This window comes from Eutrigla gurnardus (assembly GCF_963514095.1).
Source record: "Eutrigla gurnardus genome assembly, chromosome: 17".
In the NCBI taxonomy this organism is placed as follows: domain Eukaryota; kingdom Metazoa; phylum Chordata; class Actinopteri; order Perciformes; family Triglidae; genus Eutrigla; species Eutrigla gurnardus.
In genome coordinates, this window is record NC_139928.1 from 6,085,331 (window position 1) to 6,107,485 (window position 22,155).

Below are 22,155 nucleotides of genomic sequence, written 5' to 3' on the forward strand. Positions count from 1 at the left end.
GGTACAATGACACCTTTAGACTAGCTGAGTCATATTCAATGATGTCTGTCCAACATGATTGACCTATTTACAGCTAACACAAACACACGGATCATTGTTGTTGTAGCGTTTATGGTTTATGTTATTAGAAGTGGTTAGAACATGTTTCGACTGTCCGAGGTGTGTCTGAAACCAGGCTGTACTCCAGTAGTGTGACCCAGGTTTCAGATGCAGATTATGTTATGCTTCAGTGTACACTGGGACACCAGTCAGTGACCTCCAACATGATGATGGAGAGATGCATATTATTGACACAATAACATATCTCTTCAGAGGGGACTGTGTATGAAGAATTCCCCCCAAAATAAGTAGTTTAACATCTTTAGTTGCACACTGTTAAAATGAATTTGTAACATAACTATACAAACACTAATATTTTAAAATGGAACATTTTCTGTTATTTGATGGTACAATTCTGTCATCTTCTAAGTTTTTGATAAGAAGTGAAGCAAAAGTGTTGTTGTTTTTTTCTTGGAGCATTGAGAGCAAAGATCCACAGGGTTAAAACAAAGAGAAGAAGTTAATAACTTGGACATAAAGACAACAACGACATTTTCAGTTTTCAACCACATCTCACAGCTTTCATTAGTTGAGTGTGAGTTCATTCTTGAGCTTGGAAATAGTTTGACATACTAAGCTAAATAAATCTTAATCTCTATTTACTTGCTTTTTATGGAGCTTTTAACCACCTCTCATTGCCTTGTTCAGTGGCTTGGGTGTGGTCACATGAATTAATTACGAAATTATCCAACAACAATGTGACAACTGCTGATCCATCTTCATGACTGGGGAAACACCATATATTTCTTTGTCAAGCTGCTATTTGTAAAAGGTCAAGAAGAAACTTCCATGCTCTAGCGTCATTTCAAAAACTGGACTTCTATGTCAGCTTAGTACCTGAATTCTTGTCACATACTGTAAGTCACATCCCACATACTGTATGTTGTTGGAACTATTTTTCAAAACTGCTAATGCTGTGATGCTTTTTTCTAATGTATACCAACATCAATCATCATATTCTCAGATCTCTGTGTTTGTTTTATTATCAACCACGTTACATTTTAAGAAACTCTTTCTTTCAATATTTCATTGTACTTCATGTACAATTTGGTCTCTTATTGCTTGCTGCACTAATGACCACTTAAGCTGTATTTTGGCTTCAAAGGTATACTTCATACAATGGTGGCTCCTTTCATCTGCAGCCATCCCTGCCTCCCTCCTCTCCTCTCTCTCCTCCACCACCTCTGCACATTCATCCTCTTTCTGGCCTTTCTCAGATTGATCAAATATTTGCTCTTCTCGGGCCCCGGGCTGTTTATTTTCTGGAGTGTGTTTTCAGCAGCGGTCAGGTCTGTGCGGTGGCTCAACAGTGCCGCCTCAGACATGTCGGTGTTTGGCTTAGCGGCCGGGTTGGAGGCTGGGCCGGGTCCGGGGCTCTGAGTACGCCGGCAACGTTGGCCGCGCTCCCTTTGCTGGGTACACTGGACCTGCGAGTCTCACACACTGTGGCCATTCACTCTCCCAGCACACACAGGATAGAGTATGGATTGTTTGGAGGCCAGTGGCAATGCCAGGAATGCTGAGCCCAAGTTCCTCTCTGGGAAAAAATGGTATTTGGTTCTCTGTCTCTCTCTTTCCCTGCCCACCTTTGAAAGGTTGCAGCAGTCTGATGAGAGGGATCACTAGGGGCATTAGCTGACCTGCTTCCTCTTGCCTGCAGATTCCAGCCTGGCCAGTCAGACAGGGCCTCCCAGCCAGAGGAATCCTAAAGAGAGCCACTGCCTTCACATCGGTATTTCCTGACCCAGTCCCCACATCCCCAGTGGCTCATTCACAGTTATAGCAATGGAAAACAGTAAGCTATATGGGGGAATGTATGAATGAAATATCCATATTGAACATTGGTAACAAACTTCCATTTAGAGTTTAAATGCAAACAAAGAACTGCCAATGTTGACAGAGGCTGACTTCCATCATTTATATTTTTTAACAATTTTTAAAACCTACATTTGTATTTTATATCTGAAAACAGAATACAGAATACAGTCACATAACCAGCTGTTCATTGGCTCAGAGCACTTACGTTTTTGCTCCTAACCCGGTCTGTGATGAGGTTGCATAAGTGCATGTGATCATTTTCACTTTAGTGTGAATTCAGAATTCCAATGATCCTTTAGGACATAACAGTTTGGCCATGTGTCACAACCGTAATCTTCATAATCGACCCTGCAGATAGGGTTCATTTAATCGGAGTTGTGCATGTGTCCACGCAACAACGTGCGCCACTGTACTCTGCAAAAGTGATAAAAGCTCAGGGGTCAGAGGAGATATAAAACATACTCTGAAAGTATTCAGAGGAGGGATTGTAATGCTGGCGATGTTGAAAAACAGAAGGAGTGAATATTTATGTATTAACACTGCAGAGACACTCCGGGGTACAAGTGATATCAGGTGGTAAAAGGATTTTCATACAGTTGAGCGATTCTTTTGGGTCCCAGAAGATTGGGCATTAACGTCCATTCCAGTTTAGTAAACAACAAAACAGAGCAAGTTACAGATGTACAGGATTAACAGAATGTTGAAATAAAAGCAGGCATCAAGGGGCCAAATGGAGAAGTCAGAAGGAAACTGTTGCTGTATCCCAAACCCCTTTGGTCTATCAGATTAATCTTTCTGCGAATAAAGCTTTCCAAAAAAGGGGATAATATCGTGGACAATGGTTCAAGGAAACACATTTCTATTGGGCGAAGCAATTCCTCCTGGGCTGTTGTCAACCTCTTGTGAAATTCTGCTTTCTGTGTGTCTACACATGCCAGAGGAGATCCTCAGGGTGAAATCGCATCCCTTCCTCCTACCAAGATCCTGTACAGTCCTCTGAGAAAAGTCTTTCAAAGAGCAGATACCTTCCATATATCTGTAATAAATATAGTTCTCTAACAGGTAATACATCAATGAAACATCTAGGGAGGTCAGAGAAGCCACCTCCCTGGCACTCCTCAACAATCGGTGGATTGGGTTGTACTAAACATGAGCAGCATCAACGCTGCCTGGGTTCATCTGATGGAATGCCGAATGTAACCCTACTTCCAGCTAGTTGTTTTTGGTATCACGACCCACAACTTCCCTGGTTTGGTTCAGTCTCATTTCTCTTCAGAAATGATTATCTCTGATTATTTAATAGACCGTCTAAGGGAACACATGGTTGGTGGAAGATCGGGATATAGGAACAGTTTTCAACAATGAGGGAACATATGGCTGACTTATGGCTGAGTATTGGGCGGACCCAGTTAAATCCAGCATTTCCCACTACAATGCAACATGCCAGATTTGGTAGATTTAGTTTAGAGAGCACAGGTGTTTTGCCTTTGGCATGATGGTACCAAAACTGGAAACCTAACTTTGACAAGACTTTGGGTTGATGCAGCTGTTGTCTAGAAAAATAAACACTTTTTCCAATTCATATGTCCAATGCCTGTTATTTTTTTGGCAAGTGAAAACTGTAAAAGAAAAAAAAACGAAAAAAGAAACGCAACTGGATTTTGTTTTAAGGTCTTGAAACCTCCCCTTTCGTCAAAGAAACACATTCTGACAGTTAACCAGTCTTTTGCACAAATTCCTCTATAAATGTACACCATTCTGAATAAACTGTCCACACACTAACCAACAAAGTAACTATTAGCAGGAATCATGACCCTATATTTTCTGTGTATGGTCTTGGAGGTAAGACTAGATCTCGTGTTCTAGCTCTAAACGCCGAATGTCACAGTATGGAGCCTTTCCACTGTGATATAAAACGCACACAGTTTTCTCAGATATGCTGTCATTACACTCAAAAGTGATACTTAGCAAAGTCGGATGAGGCGTTCACGTGCCAGCAGAGGGGAAGAGGAGAACATTCCTCCATGTGTTTGGCTTTAAGAAAGAACAGATTGTCTCATCAGCTCAAAGAAGATCCACTTTTGTTTAACTCTATATAGATCACACATTTAGAAGCATGCTGTTTCTACTGGTTACAAAAACGACATAAATAAAAATATGTCCAGTCAGTCAGAGAGTCACACACACATGCACACACACACACACACACACACACACACACACACACACACACACACGAGAGAAAAATCAATCAATTTTATGATTAGGGTGATTATGGCCAACCCTGCATTATTCTATTATGAGTTAGCATATAGCTATGCTATACAACCAACATTGTAAATGAAAGGAAAGGAAGGACACTTTTGACTTCACCGCTCCATCACACAACCTCCACGCCCTCCACCACCACCACTCCATCCATCGTCCCTCCCTCAAAGCTTGACCCCCTCACAGACTGCCCCCCACAGTGACACATTAACTACATTAATTTCCTTCTCACAAACTTGAATTAGTTGCTGTGTTACGACCTCAGCCGGTACCTGCCCCTTCTGACCAGCCCTTTCCAGTGTTTTGGCTTGCCTGAGTGCAATTGGTCCAGATGCAAGACCACGCCCATCCCGCTTCCTGTTTGGTGCACTGAATACCCGATTGGCGAAGGGACCGAGTCATGCTGTCCAGTACAGAGGATGTCATTTCGTCAAACAAGCTGTATATTGTCAGTCAGTCAGTCGGCCGGCGCTGCGTGAGATTTGTGTGCATTTGATAAGGTGGAGTAGGGCAGTGTGGATAGTTGAGATTGTTTCAACCCAATGTGTGATTGTGGTTTGGTTGTATTTATTTATTTAATTTCAAGCTTCAGCACCTTTTCCTTTGAACGCTTCCTCCTTTTTAGTGCTTAGTAACCTTAAATTAATCCAGGCAATAAATAACAGGATTTCCCTTAAAATCCATCTGGTTCTATGTTGCTTCCCGTTTCTCTGGCGCGGGATCATACCTCTTGTCATCTAACCTAAGCTTGTCCCACCTAGAGGGCAAATCAGGTGCCGATGGGGAACCGTCCAGAGCTCTCTGGCTTTTCTCTCAGGACGAGTAGCCAACAATAACTGTCCTCCCGCAGTCATGAATATGAAAGAAATAGCCAGCGCTGACACTGTTTCATATATCATTGCTGACTTCCAGGAGATATTTTGTGATGATGTGTATTTTACCTTTTGGATTTCCAGCCTCCTTCATCGACGTATCTTCCAGTTTGTGATTCCCTACATTTGAAAACAAAACCACTTGTGCTTCAGACACACTTACATTGTTATGGCTGCAATATATTATGAAAATGTTTCATACATTTTGACCGTGGTTGTTAAAAAAGCCTTGGGGAAAAAACTGTGGTAGTGGTAACATATTTACTAGAGTACTGTACTTGCATAGCCTACCATTTTCTGCTTATAAGTACTTTGTAGTTTTACTCCTGACTGACTGACTTTCTAGTCAGTTAGTTTCAGTTCATTGGTTAGCTGCAATGTTACTAACCGGATTCACCTGCACCGCTCTCATGGCGTGATTTCTGGTTACTGGTTTTGGTGAAGAAGCTGTTAAAAGCCACTGTACAATATCTCTTAGCATCTAGCTGGTGAAAATAGTGGTGCATGCAGCTAAAGAGCCAGATTTTTACCATTAGGAGATGGTTGAGACCAAAACAGAGCTAAAAGAGAGTATTGGACTTGCATGCGTCAGGTTGATTCAAACACTATCCAAGAGGAATGATGGTTTTCTGCCATAACTGGTGTGTGAAAAAGCAACAATTTGCGAACAACTTTACCGTATCAATTTATTTAATTTAAAAGGTTATGAATTCAGCATTTTCACAACTCTGCATCCAAGCAACAGTTTTTGCAGGTGACATTAAAATGCTGCTTATATGCTAAAGTAGTTATTTTAGGAAGAACACTTTCTACCTAAGAAGGAAATCTTTCTTTCCGAGTTAGAGGAAAATTGATACAACTGTCTCGTAAAAACATAATCACACCATTTTATGTGCAGAAGATAAGAATGTCTTGGCGTAGCCAATAACCTCCAGGTGGCTCTGGTTGCCTGGCAAATATCTACACAAACATGAGAATCATAACAATCTACAGCAAGAACGAAATAAGCATTTTTTTCCAAAAGAAATCATTCCATGAATCAGAAATAATATTTCAATAGCATAATAAATAATAACACAACATTAATTGTGCCTATCAAGTACTCTTAAAACTTCAGGTATTTTTATATTGTGGTATTGCTACTTATTACCTATGAAGCAAAGATACACATTTGCATTTGTGTCTGTGGGAAAGAGAACTTGACGGATTCCCCTCATGCCAAAGTATAAAAAGAGCAATAAAGAAGGTCCACAACTTGAACCTTTGTACTAGATGGATCCCTTTAACAGAAGTTTGCCATTGCTTTATTAAGAATGTTGCCTGTTTAGCAACAAAACAAGAAAATACTACATAACCTGTTTTCACAGCTTTCTAGTACAACTTTGGCAAAAAATTAAACTGCATAAAATCATAGTAGATGCAAAGTTTCACAGCACTCTGTACTCTGTAGAGCTCACACAAATGGCAGGTCCTTGGCAGGAAGTAGACTGGAGGGTTAAGTAAGGGTGGCGGCTGGCACTGCTACTCATTTCCATGGGTTTGGAGGAAAACTTACTGGCTTTTTATAGCACAGTGGCCGGGCGGGGTCACAGGGTATGTGTGGCTCACAGCATTCACTGTGTGGGAGTGTGGCACTCGTTCAGATGGAGCTGAAAGAGAGACATAAGGAGAGAAAGAAAAGGAGACTGAGAGGTGGTGGTGATGGGAAGGAAAGACAGCCAAGACTGACATTGAGAATCAACAAAGAAGACAAATGCTAATGCGTAAGGCATTTTACTTAATCTGCCCAGAAATCTCTTCTCTTCTATTTCTGGAAAGGTGTCATGAGCCATAGAAAAGAAAAGTGCGTATCGGAATTCATTAAATGGACTGAGACAAAAAGGGACAGATAGCTGCCAAGAAGTGAAAAGCCAGGCCACTCCTCCATCATAGCCTCAGGAAGTATCCCTGTGTCAGCCCCAGATACGCAATCACCCAACTTGTCTAGTCTCATGCATATGTGTGTGTGTGTGTGCACGTTTGTTATCTTCAGTTAAGTCGAACTGAGTCATTTACACTGGAGCAGAGTTTAGCTTGCGGCAGTGCAAGTGACTGTTTTTTTCTCATGCCAATATCAGCAGTATCACAGATGACAGTGTTGTACAGCCAAGTGTGAGCATCACTGTGTCATACCAGGGATTCCTCTCTGCTCAGCAGCTGGATGATGTGGGAGGACCAGAGCACCAGGCACGCCTTGTCATCCAGACAATATATATATATATACAGTGTTTCCCCTAGAATTTTTTCCAGGCCCGGTGGTACCCACCGAAAAAACCCTAAGCAGACGAGACGCGTGGGATGGTGTATTGATGCAGTTGGATTAAGTCAGGTGGCACAACAAGCAGTCTGCAATTCTGCAATTATTATATTTGCATTCAACATTTTTGTTCAACCAGAGTGTATTCAAGGTTTTCAAGGATTCAAGGAGAGAGTGACTTATTAAGGTGCCGGTTGATGGAAATGATCCAAAATTAGGGTCCGGAAAAATATGGCTGGAAAATGAGGAGCATCACATTAATAGCTACAGATATTGTTCCACAGCTTATCAAAAAACAATCCTTATTTTATTAACATAGGCTGCCTAAGGGTGCGATCAGTAGCGTGCCTCGGCACGATTGCCCCAGGGGGGTCCCCCGCGGCTTTGCATTCACACTGCTCCAGCCCAAACGGGCTTTGGCCCGTTAGTCGGTTGTACATACGTCATCACGTCCTAATACTACACACGCATGGCTTGATGTTGCTTTTAAGGAGCGCCGTCTCTGCATACATTTCTCGACAACACTCGACCTGCATCAGCGAATGTGCGCACGAGCAGATCTGTGCGAGCAGGCAGCGCGAGGAAAGTGGATTTTGGACGGAGACACAAAGCGGCATTTTTCTTATAAATGCACCGGTCCGGTTCCGGTACCGGTCCGGTTCCGCTCACACCACGAGTCTGAAGAGTGCAACAGCTTATCAAAATAAAGTGTCAACTTTCCGTGTTTTCAAAGTAGAAAGCGACATCGTGGTGGTTTAACGAGGCAGAGCGGCATCAGAACAACATCAAACGTGCAAAGTACACGAAGAAGAACGTAGCGGGAGCGCGTGGCGACGATTGTTGCGGCTGCGCGTCTTCCGGAGCAAGTCTACTGTGCTGCGCGGAGGCGCTCCTAATGTAAATGATTATTGATTTATGAATGAATTGATAGGTGTCTTTTTTTGGCCTGTACAATGGTAGGGGAAACAAAATATTACCTTAGGGGTCATAGTTGGTTAGCAAAGCTGTTAGAGAACTTTCTACTCAAGAGAAAATTATTGGCTGGTTATGATGATGTCGTAAAACTAGAATAACTTCTGAGAGCTGGGAATGAAGCAACATCACTATAAGAAAATTGGGGCAAAAAACACGAGCAGTTGGATGATTAGAGAGGTTGTAAGCAAGCTAAAAGACAGAAAACATTATAACAAAATTATCCCTGACTCGTTTACTCTGTAAAATGTCAGATAACGGAGAAACGCTCTCCGCTATTTCCCAAAAGCTGACACTCAAGATTACAACTTCAAGTGACTTATTTCACCTTCTAACCCTAACCCTAACCCTAAAACCAATGATGTAAATCAGAGAAAGGAAGCAAATCCTTAAAAATGACACCAGCTGGGATCATTTTTGCTGAGTGTTTCACCAGAATCTCTTTAGAAACACTAGGAGCCCCTGCTGGAGTATGAGTTTCTGGTGAACCTGCATGATTTCGCCTGATTTTCTGTTGAATCATGTGACTTTATAGGCTGGGTGAACCCTGCCTGAACTTCCGGGAAATTTGGATTTCGCTCGGCAGTTTAGGCTGGACACCCTCAGGCTTACTTTCGCTGTTACATTGCCAGAATCTTTGGCTCCAATCAGAAACGGCCATTCTCTCCTGGCACGCTATTGGCCGGTGACGTGACGATGACGAAACACAATGGGCATCGTTCATTTGAACGATGCCCATTGATCCCGCCTCTTGAGCAGTAGAAACAAAGCGCAGCTTCCCCAGACTAATGTTCAATCTTAAAAGATTGACCTTAGTATGGTGAAAACCAGACTAGTGACTTTATCTTTTGAGCACTAAAAAACTATAGGGAAACTTTGGTAGTGTCACCTTGTCTCTTTTAGATAAGCAGGGAATATAGAACAGTGAATTGCATTGCAATACACTATCTCCGTTTAAACCATGCACACTGGGTGTACCACAAGGGTCAATCCTGGGGCCATTACTTTTTAACCCAACTCATTGACCATTACCTAGGTCCCCTCTCCAGCAAAACATCCCAGCAATTTAAAAGACACATACCACTTCCTGGAAACTATCATACCCATGACTGTCCATATCCAAGCCCATCAGTTTACAATAGATATTGGGGGTATCTATACTAACATGAGTATGGAATTAGGAATTAAGGCAGTTTAATCAACCCTCAACAGACACCCAGAAACTTCTCACCATATGCTTAAATAACAATTACTTTTTCTCCAGGTGAACGGGACAGCCATAGGTCAAATATATGCACCATCATACACAAACATAAATGAGTTTTTGGCCAAGTGTGACTTATTACCAACATTTTACTTACGGTATCTGTACGACATTATCAGGGCAATTCCTAAAGATTTCTTATCAGACTGAAATGTGACCTAATTGTGAAAAAAAGACAGAAGTTGTAATACTTCACACACTTATCCTTCCAATATGACGTAGTTTTATTGTTCAGCTGCTCCAATAACTCATTGTTACATGATGAGCTTAGACAGTTGTGTGGTGTTGATTCCCTTGAGTTATTTTTCGATGAAGGGAGACCTGTATGAGCGAACACATGGAAAGAGGCACGATCGAGTTGAAGCGCCTTTGATCTGACAATCAAAAAAAACTGTCTGTAAACTCTGCAAAACCATGATTCATTCTCTTTTTTGGCAAAAGAAGAAACACTTTTACACATCTAAATGCGCTAAACTGTCAAGCGCCTCCATAAAGCTGCATATTGTCAGCCATGTCCAGGCAAACCACTGAGAAAAAGCTGTGTCCTGATTTTACCCTGCACAGGCGCAGCTAGATCATACAGTACTCTTAGTGGCAAGGCTCATCTACATTATAGGGTACCATAATGACAAAAACAAGGCAGTCACTTGGGAGCAGCTCTAGAGTAGCAGTGGCTGCCTATACTGCATTTCATTTCCCAGGCTTCTCCATTGTCCCACCTATTCAGTCAGAGTGACCGGGAAACAAGGTCCTTTATGGCCCCGTGGCTCACAGGTCACCACAGAACACCACACCAGCCACCCAAAGCAGTTACAGTTAGAAAACAAGGTGTAATCCCCACCTGAATGCAGAGTGCAGAGGAGTAAATCAGGATGCCGCTGCATTACCTCCAAAGGCAGGAAGGAGGCTCACATCAGGCCAGGACAGGCTGGATTCGTTTGTGAATGGGCCATTTTGCTGGAATCTTTGGTGGATTTTAAACATGTTGATACTAGCGCATTCCTTGGCAGCCTGTCGAGTACAGATTACAAATATAGACGGCCGTTTGAGTGGTTCCAGTGTTCCACTCTTTGAATCCGTGTCCCTGTGTTCAAAAGGAACCTTTTAATTTTGAGTGAGATACAATCTAAATTAAACAAACTTCCTCTCATTATCGAGAAAACTCTGAAAGCAGTTTGGAGTACAATATTGACATTAATATCCGGGCCCCTTAACATGTTTTTGTCACATTGACAGCTTTGCGGTTGGAAAAATCAGGTAAAACCCCAGGCGGGTCTCACACCTGTCATATTGCAGGTGCACCTCAGCCATCAAATCCACCAAGACATTATTTGAGTTTGATTGCATCTTTAAGATTATATTTAAGTTTTTATTTTTCTGATTGCCAACACATCAAACAAAAAGACCACCCCCAACAATGCGTTCGTCAGTCTCTCAGTATTTCCCAAAGTTCTTAGCCTGTTGGTTCCTACAGTATGATGTATGTTTATGTTTTAAAATGTTCAGTTGCGGATTAATACACATTGAGGAGTATTATTGAGTATACTAGCATAGTATTGTGTCCTTTTGGTGACATATTTGAGTCAAAAGGGAATTTTTGGATTCATCTATTTCCAATCGATTCTTCCCTAATTCAGAAAATAGTTTATAAAAAACATGAACACTATAATACAAAGCACTGTGTAAAAACCTTCAGAATATACATAGGAATGAAACTGGAAAGTTTGGTGTGATGTAAGTCAGCTTAAGTGGAGATCTCATTTTCTTATATTTTTTTGACATTTTTGACACAGGTGAATAGGGTAAGACAATTAGGTAGTATCATACTGAGACTTCAGCAGTTGATTGCTTACATTAAAACAGTTATTTTTTGTGTTACGCGTTTTGTGAAATGTTTGGTTAAATATGCAAATCATGTTTTATCTAATGCCAACGTTTGGTACATTTTGCAGAAATCTAGATGCAAATGGACAAAGTAGCCTCCTAAAATAACCTCCTCAATGTACTTTGGATGAAGGAAGACATGCATGTAATGGAAGCACAATCTAAAATCATTGCCTGTGATGTCTCACCATAAGCTATTCCAGCTTTTGGCACTCACACTAGGGCCATTAGATCCGTACCGTGCCTCGGCACGATTGCCCCTCTTATACATAATGTCATTACGTAATAATACGACACACGCATGGCTTGACATTGTTTTCAAGAAGCACCATCTCAAAGTCATCAACAAGAGTGAACAACACAGAGAACATGACTGAAACTTTACTGACAAGTTGCATCTGCACATATATCGAGTTAACACTTGGCCTCTGGATCTGCATATGTGACCGCGAGCGAGCGGCCGGCGAGCGGAGCTGACCGAGGGGGAGCCGGTACCGCTCACACCACAAGTCTGAAGCCCCAAATCGGTATCTGTTCATGTGCTCGTGCATGAACCGTACCATACTCAAATCCACCTCGTCCAATCGTGCCGAGGCCGAGGAAGCGTTCTTTAGTACAGAATGGAGCCACACTGGCCAAACAATCCGGACTTTAGGCTCCATCGTGCCTGGGCGCGGTGCGGTTGGTGTAGCGTTAGTGCGCCCTAAATACTTGTGAGTAGAATCACTTCTTGTGACATTTGTTGACACCAAGAGATGTGTAAACTCTCAAACTCTGTGTAATTCTTTAGTTTTCAGCCATTTGTAAAATGATGGGAGATAGCAGTGAGAACACACGACGCAGCTGGTTCAATGCCGGGGACATTTGTTACCATCCCGCTCACTCTTTCTCCATGTTTCCTGTCACAATTTAGTAAGTAAGCAAACTAGCTGACTGTACAGACCTGTAGCCTACTCCATGTGCTTCACACTGCAAAGGAAACTGCTGAGAGTGATTAACACGCCAGTTCAAACATTATTTTTGCTTTGTCAGTCCCAAAGGCTATTTAACTTGGCTCCTTTAAAAAAAGAAAGAATAAGCCAAACATTCAAGCAGCATCACACATTGAGACTGTAGTCCAACATCAAGGAGCTCCCATCCCTACCAAATTATAACTGTGAATATTGTTGTTCCGCATGTTTGCCCTCCAGCACTGAAATCGTCATTTGTCTCGCACACTTTTGATCATTTTTCCCTCTCCCATGTGAGGTGCTGCATCTGATGCTTTTCTTTGGGAAAATCAAGACCACACTTTGTTGCAAATTTTAAAGTCGTAATGTTTGATAAAAACTAACAAAATAAGTTCCAAATCAGTTTTAATATCCCAAAGGAAATGTATTTCCACATTAATTTCCTGTGGGACAAAGAAAATGTCCCATGCAATAATAGTCAAGGGTTTCAAAATGGGTCAAGATGGTCCTACATATCCCATAATGCAACCCTCAGCATTTTGTTTTTGGACTTGAAATTCTATTCAATTTTGTCACCTCCAGTTTCTAAGTTTCCAAATTTTCTTAAAAAATGTAGTTTTGTCCAAGCCCAAATCAAAATCTGCAAAAATAACCCTGATGACATCATCTGCAGTCACAAAAGACATGATACAACTGCACTGCTCATGTTGTGTAAACTGACCCCAACCCGCACAATGGCTGTGGAAAGGCTTTAGCTTTAGAAAAGACAAAACTAATGGTGTATTTCTGATCCTCTGACTAGTCACACAACAATCACTTGTAACCTCAAAGGATAAAACAATACACGGATGGTTTATGGGCCACTGCATTTAATCTGATAAGTCAAATAAAACTTGAAGCTAATATGCAACTTCAGCAGTCAATGTATATCAAATATGTATCTTTTAAAGTTACAGCATTTTGTGCATGAATTATCATGATCAAAGCTCATCCTGGAAAAACATTGATTTTGTATTAAAAAAATATATATTTTCTTAACTTGCAATGCATTGCATTGCACTTGAAATATTGCGTTGAGACAAAATATTTTCAAAATATTCCCTTCTTTTTTAAAAGTCAGAGGATCACACAAAGTTGGTTTTGATTATCATTGTGTTTCCATTGAAATCCAGTCATTTGTAGAAAGGCATAACCTCAGATGGTGGATTTTATTATTAATAATATTATTATATTGAAGCCTCTTTGATACAGTTATTCCACAAGAAGTTATTTTTAATCAACTTCTCTGTCAATAATCCATTTAGGTCTAACTGAAAGGTTTTGAATGGAGTAGTGTGGAAGGTTTTGAAAACTGAGTGACCCTCCTGGATTTTCTATTTCCATGCACCTTATCCCACAGCGGAGCTGCTTCGGGATGCGGTCGATCCAAGAAGAGGAATGGAAAGAACAGGTGAGCCACCCGTCTCTGAGATTCACTGTGGCGGCACTTGAAAAGACAATTAGCCCTCTCAAACAATGAGGCCTTTGTGACGCTGCCTCCGTTTCTTCCAAGCTCTTTTTTTTCAAGCACATTTCAGACTCCATGTGAAAAAACAGCAGACGTCAGAGCGAAGGAGGTGTTTCCGTGTGCCATCACGGCAGGCTGGATTTAGTGAGACAGAAGGGCAGAAAGATGCTGACAGAAGGCTAAGGATAACACATGTCTCAGAGCAATGAAAGAATTACCACAGTGGAGGGAATTCATCACCCTGGACAAAGTTAAAGACCTCCTCTATGGCTTGTGCGAGTGTAGATCGCTGCTACTGCTGCCTGAAAGACTTGTGCACATACTGGAGAATAAAGACATATGGAAATGATTGACAAAAGACCTTGATTTCTTTTACCTTTTGAGGAAAAAAAAAATAAGGTTAATTGACATGACAGGGTTTTTTTTTTTTTTTTAAAGCAGACGAGATTGTGAGAATAGCCAGCTGACATTAGTATGTTTGGGAAATTGTTCAGTGTAATCACGCACAGACCTTTAGGCAGTAATATGATTACATTATAGAGACTTAGGGGCTTTACTCGTGGAAAAAGTCGATTAAAGCACCAGCCTCGCATTTAGCATGGTTTGTTATTGAAGCTTACGCATGGAGGAAGTGTGCTCATGTCTATATACAGGACAGCATGTACAGTACAGTAGGCCTCTTTGTATAATCTCAATCGCCAACCCCTGTTGTTCATATAAGTCTTGTGATATAGCTTCTAGTCTGAGCAAACATGGGGAGCTATTGTGGAGGGGAGAATTTTGTCAACATGCACTTTTTGGGCCTCCCTGCCAGGCTGACAGCTACCCTGAGTTCCGAGCACTCACCAGGAGGGAGATGTTATAATGGCCATGTGGGACAATTTTATATGAAACACCTCTTTGCCTTCCAGGCCTGTGGCTGTTAAATCCCCCTTCTTACCCAATCCTACCAGCGGTGTTCAATGCACCCTACTGGGGTCAGTGACTGAGGGTCGGAAGGCTCTGGGGGAAACCAGCGACTGCTATAGCGCACGAAGGGGGACGTACAGCTGTGGATCCAGCTGTATAGGATCTTTTTTTCTCTGTCTTCAAAGAGTTTGCAGAGCAAGGGGCCATGAGTGGGACGAGTTGCTTGAGGCCTGAGGGGGGAAGTGAAAGTGGTAATTACCCAGTACCTTTAGGGAATGGTGCTTAATAGTCACTTTATCTGAAGTTTAATTTAAAAGTGTTGAGTGAGCATGCCCTGCATGCTGCGACGTGCTTTTGAAGTGTGTATTAGAAATATTTCCCCTCATTTTGCACTTAAAAGCTGCAACTTGCTCAATATAAAACAATAACCAGTTTGTTTCAACTTTCATTAACACCGTAGCCCTTGGTGTTTTTTTGTCAGAGTTTAATAATCTGTTTTGAGAGTGATAATGGCCGATTAACACCCTAATCTATGTTTCATGGATAAGTTTGCCAAAGGCTTTACGACAGGCTTTTTTCTCATTAAAAGCGAGCCTTCTGTAAATTCCATGCTGGGACCTGTGCGCTTTGCAATCCCAGCAACAACAAAGAGCTTTAGGACATTTTAACATTACTGCTGCTTATCTTCTTTCCTTGCAGCCAGGCTTTTGGGGGGTAGTATTTACACTGGAAAATAGTTTCTGCTGTAATTGCTTAACCTAACTGGGGGTTTAAGCTGGCTGTCCTCAACTCATAAAAACAGCAAAGTATAGTGAGCATATACATTTTGACAGGGCTGCTACACAAAACTGCCCCGGGGTTCAAATGGAGGGAAAAAAGCATGTGGTTGTCGTCGGTGTTAATGCTGACACATACACTTTGCAGTTTAAGGTAACCTGACATAAGTGAGGGGGCGGATTTGTGCTGTCAAAGACAGGAACTAATGTCTTGAAATTTAAACCAAGTACCATATAAAGGGTCTACCGAGCTTTTCATTAATGGATATCTCTGTGATGCAAGACAAATGACCTGAAATGATGATAGCAATACTAAATAAGGATTACAACAATATTGCTGGTTAGTTTAGTCGAGAATAAGGATTGAAAATGGGGACACAGCAAGCCTGGTTCTGTCTAAAAGTAACGAAATCCACTTATCCACATTCAAAAGCTAACTCATAGTAAGTAATTGTAGCTCTTCGACCTTAAACCAAAAGCGTCATCAATGACAGCAACAAATCAATTATTTGTCTGAACAATCAAAGCACTAAATATTAATTGTTTCAGGGTCACAGGGTCTTAATAAAAAATCATTATGTTGACACAATCTGTATTTTCAACAGAACAGTTGCTATTCCTCCCATCCCCTTTTCCACCTTGAGGATTGGCACCACTTCATAAGAAAACAGCCACTTAAGAACGCCTCATGATGGGCAGATGTGTTTGCTTCATGCCTACCACCTGGAAACATTCATTTTTATCGGAGTTGCCAGAATCTGAGGGGCTCTGGCTCGTGATCGTGCGGCCTCGTTGGAGAATCGGCCTCGTCTTCCTGTCTGTTATGGAGGTTAGCTGGCCCACTCTGTTACTGTTGGTATGGTTGTCGGTGGTAGAACACTTTCCTGTCAAGGAAACCAGAGTCTTTAATAGCTCACACATGTCAGTCATTACATTTAAGATTGATGAGCCCCTGATGATCTTCTGTGTTTTCCTTCTATGCCTTTTTATGTTTCTTCCCCCTATTGCATCCCCAGATACAATAGTCACACTCACCAATCACATGAAAAGTATCTGGTTTGACCACCAGTGTTTTGCATTTGGCACTCGTCATGGCTGAGATGACTGTAAATCTACAAAGATCAAGCTTAAAGTGTTTATGTTAAAGAGGGGTTTTTTTTAAAAGAAGAAACAACCTTATCTTCTTTTTTCAATTGAAACATTTAACTCATAAGCAATACAATGCAACCATATTAAATTCAATAGCTAATGGTGGCTCTTATCTTGCATATGCTTTGCCTTGATAACAATTTGGGTCTTATTTCATTGTTTTGACCTTATTTCATTGCTTCGAACACAGCTTCCCTTTTTCATTCCTCCAACCACCTTCTTGAAGAGTTTGAATTTGTGATAATCTAAAAACCAGTTGAAATCCAAGTCCTTCATAATTCTTAAAAGAAGGTCGGTTTCCCCTTGGATCAGAGCACTTGCAAACGAATGGCTAGTTGGTTTGTGAACAACGCACAGAGCTGCAACAGGCAAGAGGCCACATGTTGCAAAGTACTGTAAAAACTTCAGTTGAGACGCATATTCTGAATGCCATGTACATTGAAAGAATGCTTCTGAAACACAAATAATATCGGCATATCAGACAGTTTCAAAGTTAATTTTAAAGCAATGAAAATCAAAATCTTAACATGAGGTTGAGGTTGCATATCAGGCCAATGTGTTCTCTTTTGCACTTTTTATTGATCATTCAACTAAAGCCTGCTTGAACGTGATTGGTCAATACTACTCAGATTGCAAACACAAACCAGAACTCTTCCATTGCTAAAATCGTGTCCAGTTGCCTACAAATTCTACATGTGAATGCGGGATCTGTTTATGAAGCTTCTACTCTGCATTGCATGTCAATTTGATCTCAGACAAAAAAAGAAGTGTGGGGGGACAGAGGGAGGCGACGATAAGCAACTTGAAAACTTTTAAACAAGAAACAGTGAAGACTAGTCGTGACTCATTTATAAGAAGAAACATCACCAGTGTGTTAAATTCTTTCAGCACCAGTAGTGATCTGCAGGGAGATCTGGGAGAACAACATCCCTCCTGTTCAATACCATCCCTAAGATCTGCCACTGTTTACCTTTCTGATCCATTAATCACACAGCGGCTGCAGCAGTTTACCACGTGACCCAACGCTCACCTCAGCACACATGTCGGTACACATTCACACAGTGGTGCAGTAATGTAGCAAGTTGAAAACTAAACAACTACAAGTCTGTATTAATGTAACTGTAATACAGATATATTCCCTGTTGAAAATGTGATAAATGTAACTGTTGATTTCATATAAGTGGTTAGCTCATCAAAGGGCATCAAAATCCATTGGTCTTGTTCACTAAAATTTGATTAGTTATACGATAAAAATAAATCCCATCTTTGAGTCACATCTGTCTGTAATAGAGTAATTAAAACCTTTTTTTTCTTAAAAATGTATTTTCTCAAAATCTTACTTAAAAAAAATATATAAGGATTTTAGATAGAATTTACTTGCTAAGAAGGTGATTTAAAAATAGATATAATTTGGGAGGATGACACATTTCTACGACGGCATATAAGGGCCACTGTAGGGGGGGGGGGGGGGGGGGGCAACTGAGCCAAGAGAGGTGGGCAAATTTGCTTCTTAACTAAATTGATCCTAATTAGACATTAAATGTCAGTTTATCCAAATGACCAAAGAAATTGTCTCACTGATCTATAATGACATGACAGCAATTGTTATGTCATTATAGATCAGTGAGACAATTTTTCAATTTCATTGGACGTCTCACACCACCATTTTGGATATTTGATTTCTCTCATTTGTCAACTTGTATCTCAGACAGTCCAAAATCCCACATTGTAAAGGAGCCTTCAAGTGTCCATTAGGCTCACACTGTTGGAAAAGTCAATTAAAACAGCAACATCTCCTTTCAGAATCACAGAACCAAAGCTGTATTGTAAATTGGGACCAAAGCAGGCCCTAATAGCACCAGGTTCACTGTGTGGCATGGTTTTATAAGAGTTTCCACATCAATAAATCCCTGAAACTGTGAGATTTTCAGTAGAATTGTCATGTGTTACACTGCTGATCAGCTCACCATATCATGCTTGTCCTGCGTGCCTCTCTGGACACTTTGTTTGTTCTTCTGCTCTGTGCTGATTCCTAATTCGTACTGTAGGTCTTTTAACAGGGTCACTGTTTCCCAGCAACAGCTCGTTCTGCATCCTGAACCGGCAGCGAGTCCGACAGGAAGGCGGTGCCGACTAATGAGACTGGATGCATGGGTGAGCATCACCTGGGGCCAGCCAAGTTAATAATTTCCATTCAGGGCAGCCAGGGGCTTGTTGCTTTGTACACAGGTGACGGCTGATAAACGGTTACTCTAGGAGCCAGTCTTTAGGGGAAGGGACAAAGAGATCCAGAGGGCTGTCACTGTCCCATCTGAGGTCATCTTCCGAATTGGTCAAATATTGACCTGACATACTGACAAACAAGACAGAGCCATCCACTAGTCACTTAATCAGGTTTATACAGCCCAGATATGGATCAACAACTTGCAAGAAAATGTCGACTTGTTTCTCTCCTCCCGGGTGCCCCGGCCGCTCTCGAGATGTGGATGGGCCTGCACTTTCCCAAAGACTTTTCCCCATCGTACCCCTAATTATGAAGGAACTTTCCGTGCTCATAAACGCCAATGCGACCATCAAAAGGAGGAATGCTCGGAAACAGAAGACTAAAGCTCCAGGAATCACAATCTTCAGGCTGAAGGAGCCTTGCAGATTACTATTTACAGTGTCAAAGGCCTGGGAAGCCAGGGAAGAATGGAAAAAATGAAATGAGTTTGGTGCGATGGAATATCTCGTAGAATGTCTGGCCAGACCGCCGATGGGTGGTGACATACAACAGCTGAAACACTGCATTATTATATAACTTTTCATATTGGGGCTTTCTGGACTTATATGTGGATACTATTTTGTTCTCTTGTTTTGTAATTTCTTGTTTTGTCACAAATAAAAAGTATATAAAAGGATACACAAAGGAAAAGGGAAGCTTTCAAGCTTTCCTTCAGCTAGGCTACCAATGTTGACATGTTGATGTCATAAATGCTTGTATTATCAGGTCAACACATTTTTATAAATGCTTGTATTATCAGGTTAACAAGTGTTGACAAGTGTTGACCTGATAATACAAGCATTTATAAAAATTCAGCGAAACGTTTTCATACTCTCGCGTGAAACTCGCGTCACAGCATCGGCTGGGTAAACACGGATGTAGCGTCTACGCTGCGGTAGCGTTAGTTAGCATTAGTAGCCGAGGATAGAAGCTATCAGGCAAGTGTTATTTAAATAAACTCCTGGTGTACTTACAAACTTTGAAATGCCTGGTTTTGTGAGTACAGACCCTATGTGTACTACTGCAGAAGTTTGGTAACATTCCATGCATTATTAGTGGGGTAATTTACGAGATAATGAAGATGTACCATCGCGCTAGTACTAAGCCATTCGGCTGATAGCCCTATCTTGACCAATGCTGACCATCGCTAAAAATTCTTCCGAGGGGGTATTTGGCTGGATGTCTTTGTGGAAATGACCTAGGGTGCATTTCACTCCGAACCATCACTTTAATGGCAGCAAATCTTTGCAGGTATTTGGTCGAAAACTAAAGCATTGTACAGACTGACCTGATGATGGTACTAGATGAACATTCGGGGTAATTCATCGTGAGGAGAATATGAATGTCTGCACCTATTTTCATGGTAGTCAAAGCAAGTTGCTGAGACATTTCAGTGAAACCACAACCTCATGGTGGTTGTGCTGGTTGTGATAGAGGAACCATCTAGAGGAAGATCAAAGACTTTAGAAGTCATCATTTGGGAACCATTAATTCCTCAATGTGTTTATTATAATGAATTATGACTTTTCATCTTGTCAAGAAGACTGTTTGGTAAACATGGAGTCTACAGTACAAACATTAAGTTATTATGATTTACTTTTTCCGGCACAAATTTAATATTTCAATGCTGACATATATATTGGGCAAATAACTTGTATGTCTTATTTAAGAATATAAGGTGGCATACATTGTATACAGAAAAAAAATAATACCAAAACGCACTATAAAAGGAGCAATTACTTTGGCCTTTAACATTGATGATAAATATCCTTTTGGAAAAATGAGAAACACCAAATCCATTGCGAGTGGAAGTGTAATGTTTTTTTGCAGCCGGGCAAGAATAAAATAAATGTGGTGCTGGCATTAAATTCAATAGTTCTAGTGACAAATTGAAGCAGCATAACTTCTTGTTTCCAGGTGGAATGTAGGCTAGCCAAAAGTATGGATTAGCAGAAATCCAAAAAGTCAGTGTAATTAATAAAACCTGTTACCCTTTTACAGGATACATTTTGACTGTCTGTCTTTAATTGTATTCACATTAATGGACAGTGTTGAAGAGAAACTTGAGTGAGAAATGTATACATGTATATATATTAAAGGCATTTAACAAAAAGTTTGACATTTTGGAGAATGCGTTTCCTTTCACAAATTAACATAGATAGGCGGGCAGCATGTCTATGAGTTAGGTACCGAGTACTTATAAGTTAAAGATAGGAGGCTGTTAGCCTAGCGTATCTTAACTTAGCTCAGCTTAGTTTTTTATCCATACACACAAGTGAAAATGTGCAGTTAAATATTAGCCGTGTCCATCCTGTGTACTGTCCGTTGATCGAGAGCGAGGAGTCGGGGCACTCACCTGTGGTTCAAGCTAACGGTTAACAGCTAACTGATCTTACCAACTGAAACTTAAAACTTATAAGGACACTTCTCTTAAACCCCCCTTATTTTCTCTCTCTCATTTCTAAAACGTGCTCACATTCTTCTTGTGAATTAGCCAGCTCATCTAGCTAGTGTTGCTGGTAACTGCAATTTTACTTTCTTAAATGCTTGTTTCTAAGTAGGGCATTAGAACAGATTAGCCTTCCAGCTCCTGTATATAGGTAGTCTACATCTCTTCGCTAGCCATAGGCCTATGTATGTACATTCACTATAATCTGTGTTAACCTCATTAACCTACTGTCCCTTTGCAGGTGGGGATGGAGCCTTCTCTGAGAACACGGTGGCCCATGTGAGGCTGCGGTTTTTACAGAATATATAAATGTTGGAAATGCATTCTAAATATCACACTCATATGCAAGATTTTATCTTGGATTATGTATTAAATGATAATTTGTCCCTTCAAACCCCCTTAGTTGATGGTCTGTGTGCTGTTTGACTACTTCATAATCACATCTTGATCTCATATACATCTTCTGACATGATTCATCTCTCGATATACACTCAGTTCTCTTTCATTGTCTCTCTCTCCCCCACACACACGTTTGCAGATAGTGTTCTTACTTTTTTTAACGTTTATTGCTTTTACTGACTTTTTTCGGCGAAGCAGAGCAAATAGAACTATGTATAGCCAAATGATGCACAGGGGTTATGTCATAGCACAGCAGGGGCCCGTTTCACAAAGCAGGTTC

General features: G+C 41.0%; 1 protein-coding gene across 1 annotated transcript; it reads left to right on the forward strand.

Annotated features, from left to right (window-relative positions):
• Positions 1–1,606: 1,606 nt before the first annotated feature.
• On the forward strand, positions 1,607–21,857 carry LOC311027460 (uncharacterized protein; the record flags this gene model as incomplete). The annotated part of the gene is made up of 6 exons (XM_084031484.1): positions 1,607–1,649; positions 1,760–1,831; positions 4,517–4,637; positions 13,823–13,873; positions 18,813–18,918; positions 21,718–21,857. The coding sequence occupies 6 exons, from the start codon at positions 1,607–1,609 to the stop codon at positions 21,757–21,759; spliced, it is 435 nt and encodes a 144-aa protein (XP_083887610.1). The 3' UTR covers positions 21,760–21,857.
• Positions 21,858–22,155: the final 298 nt, after the last annotated feature.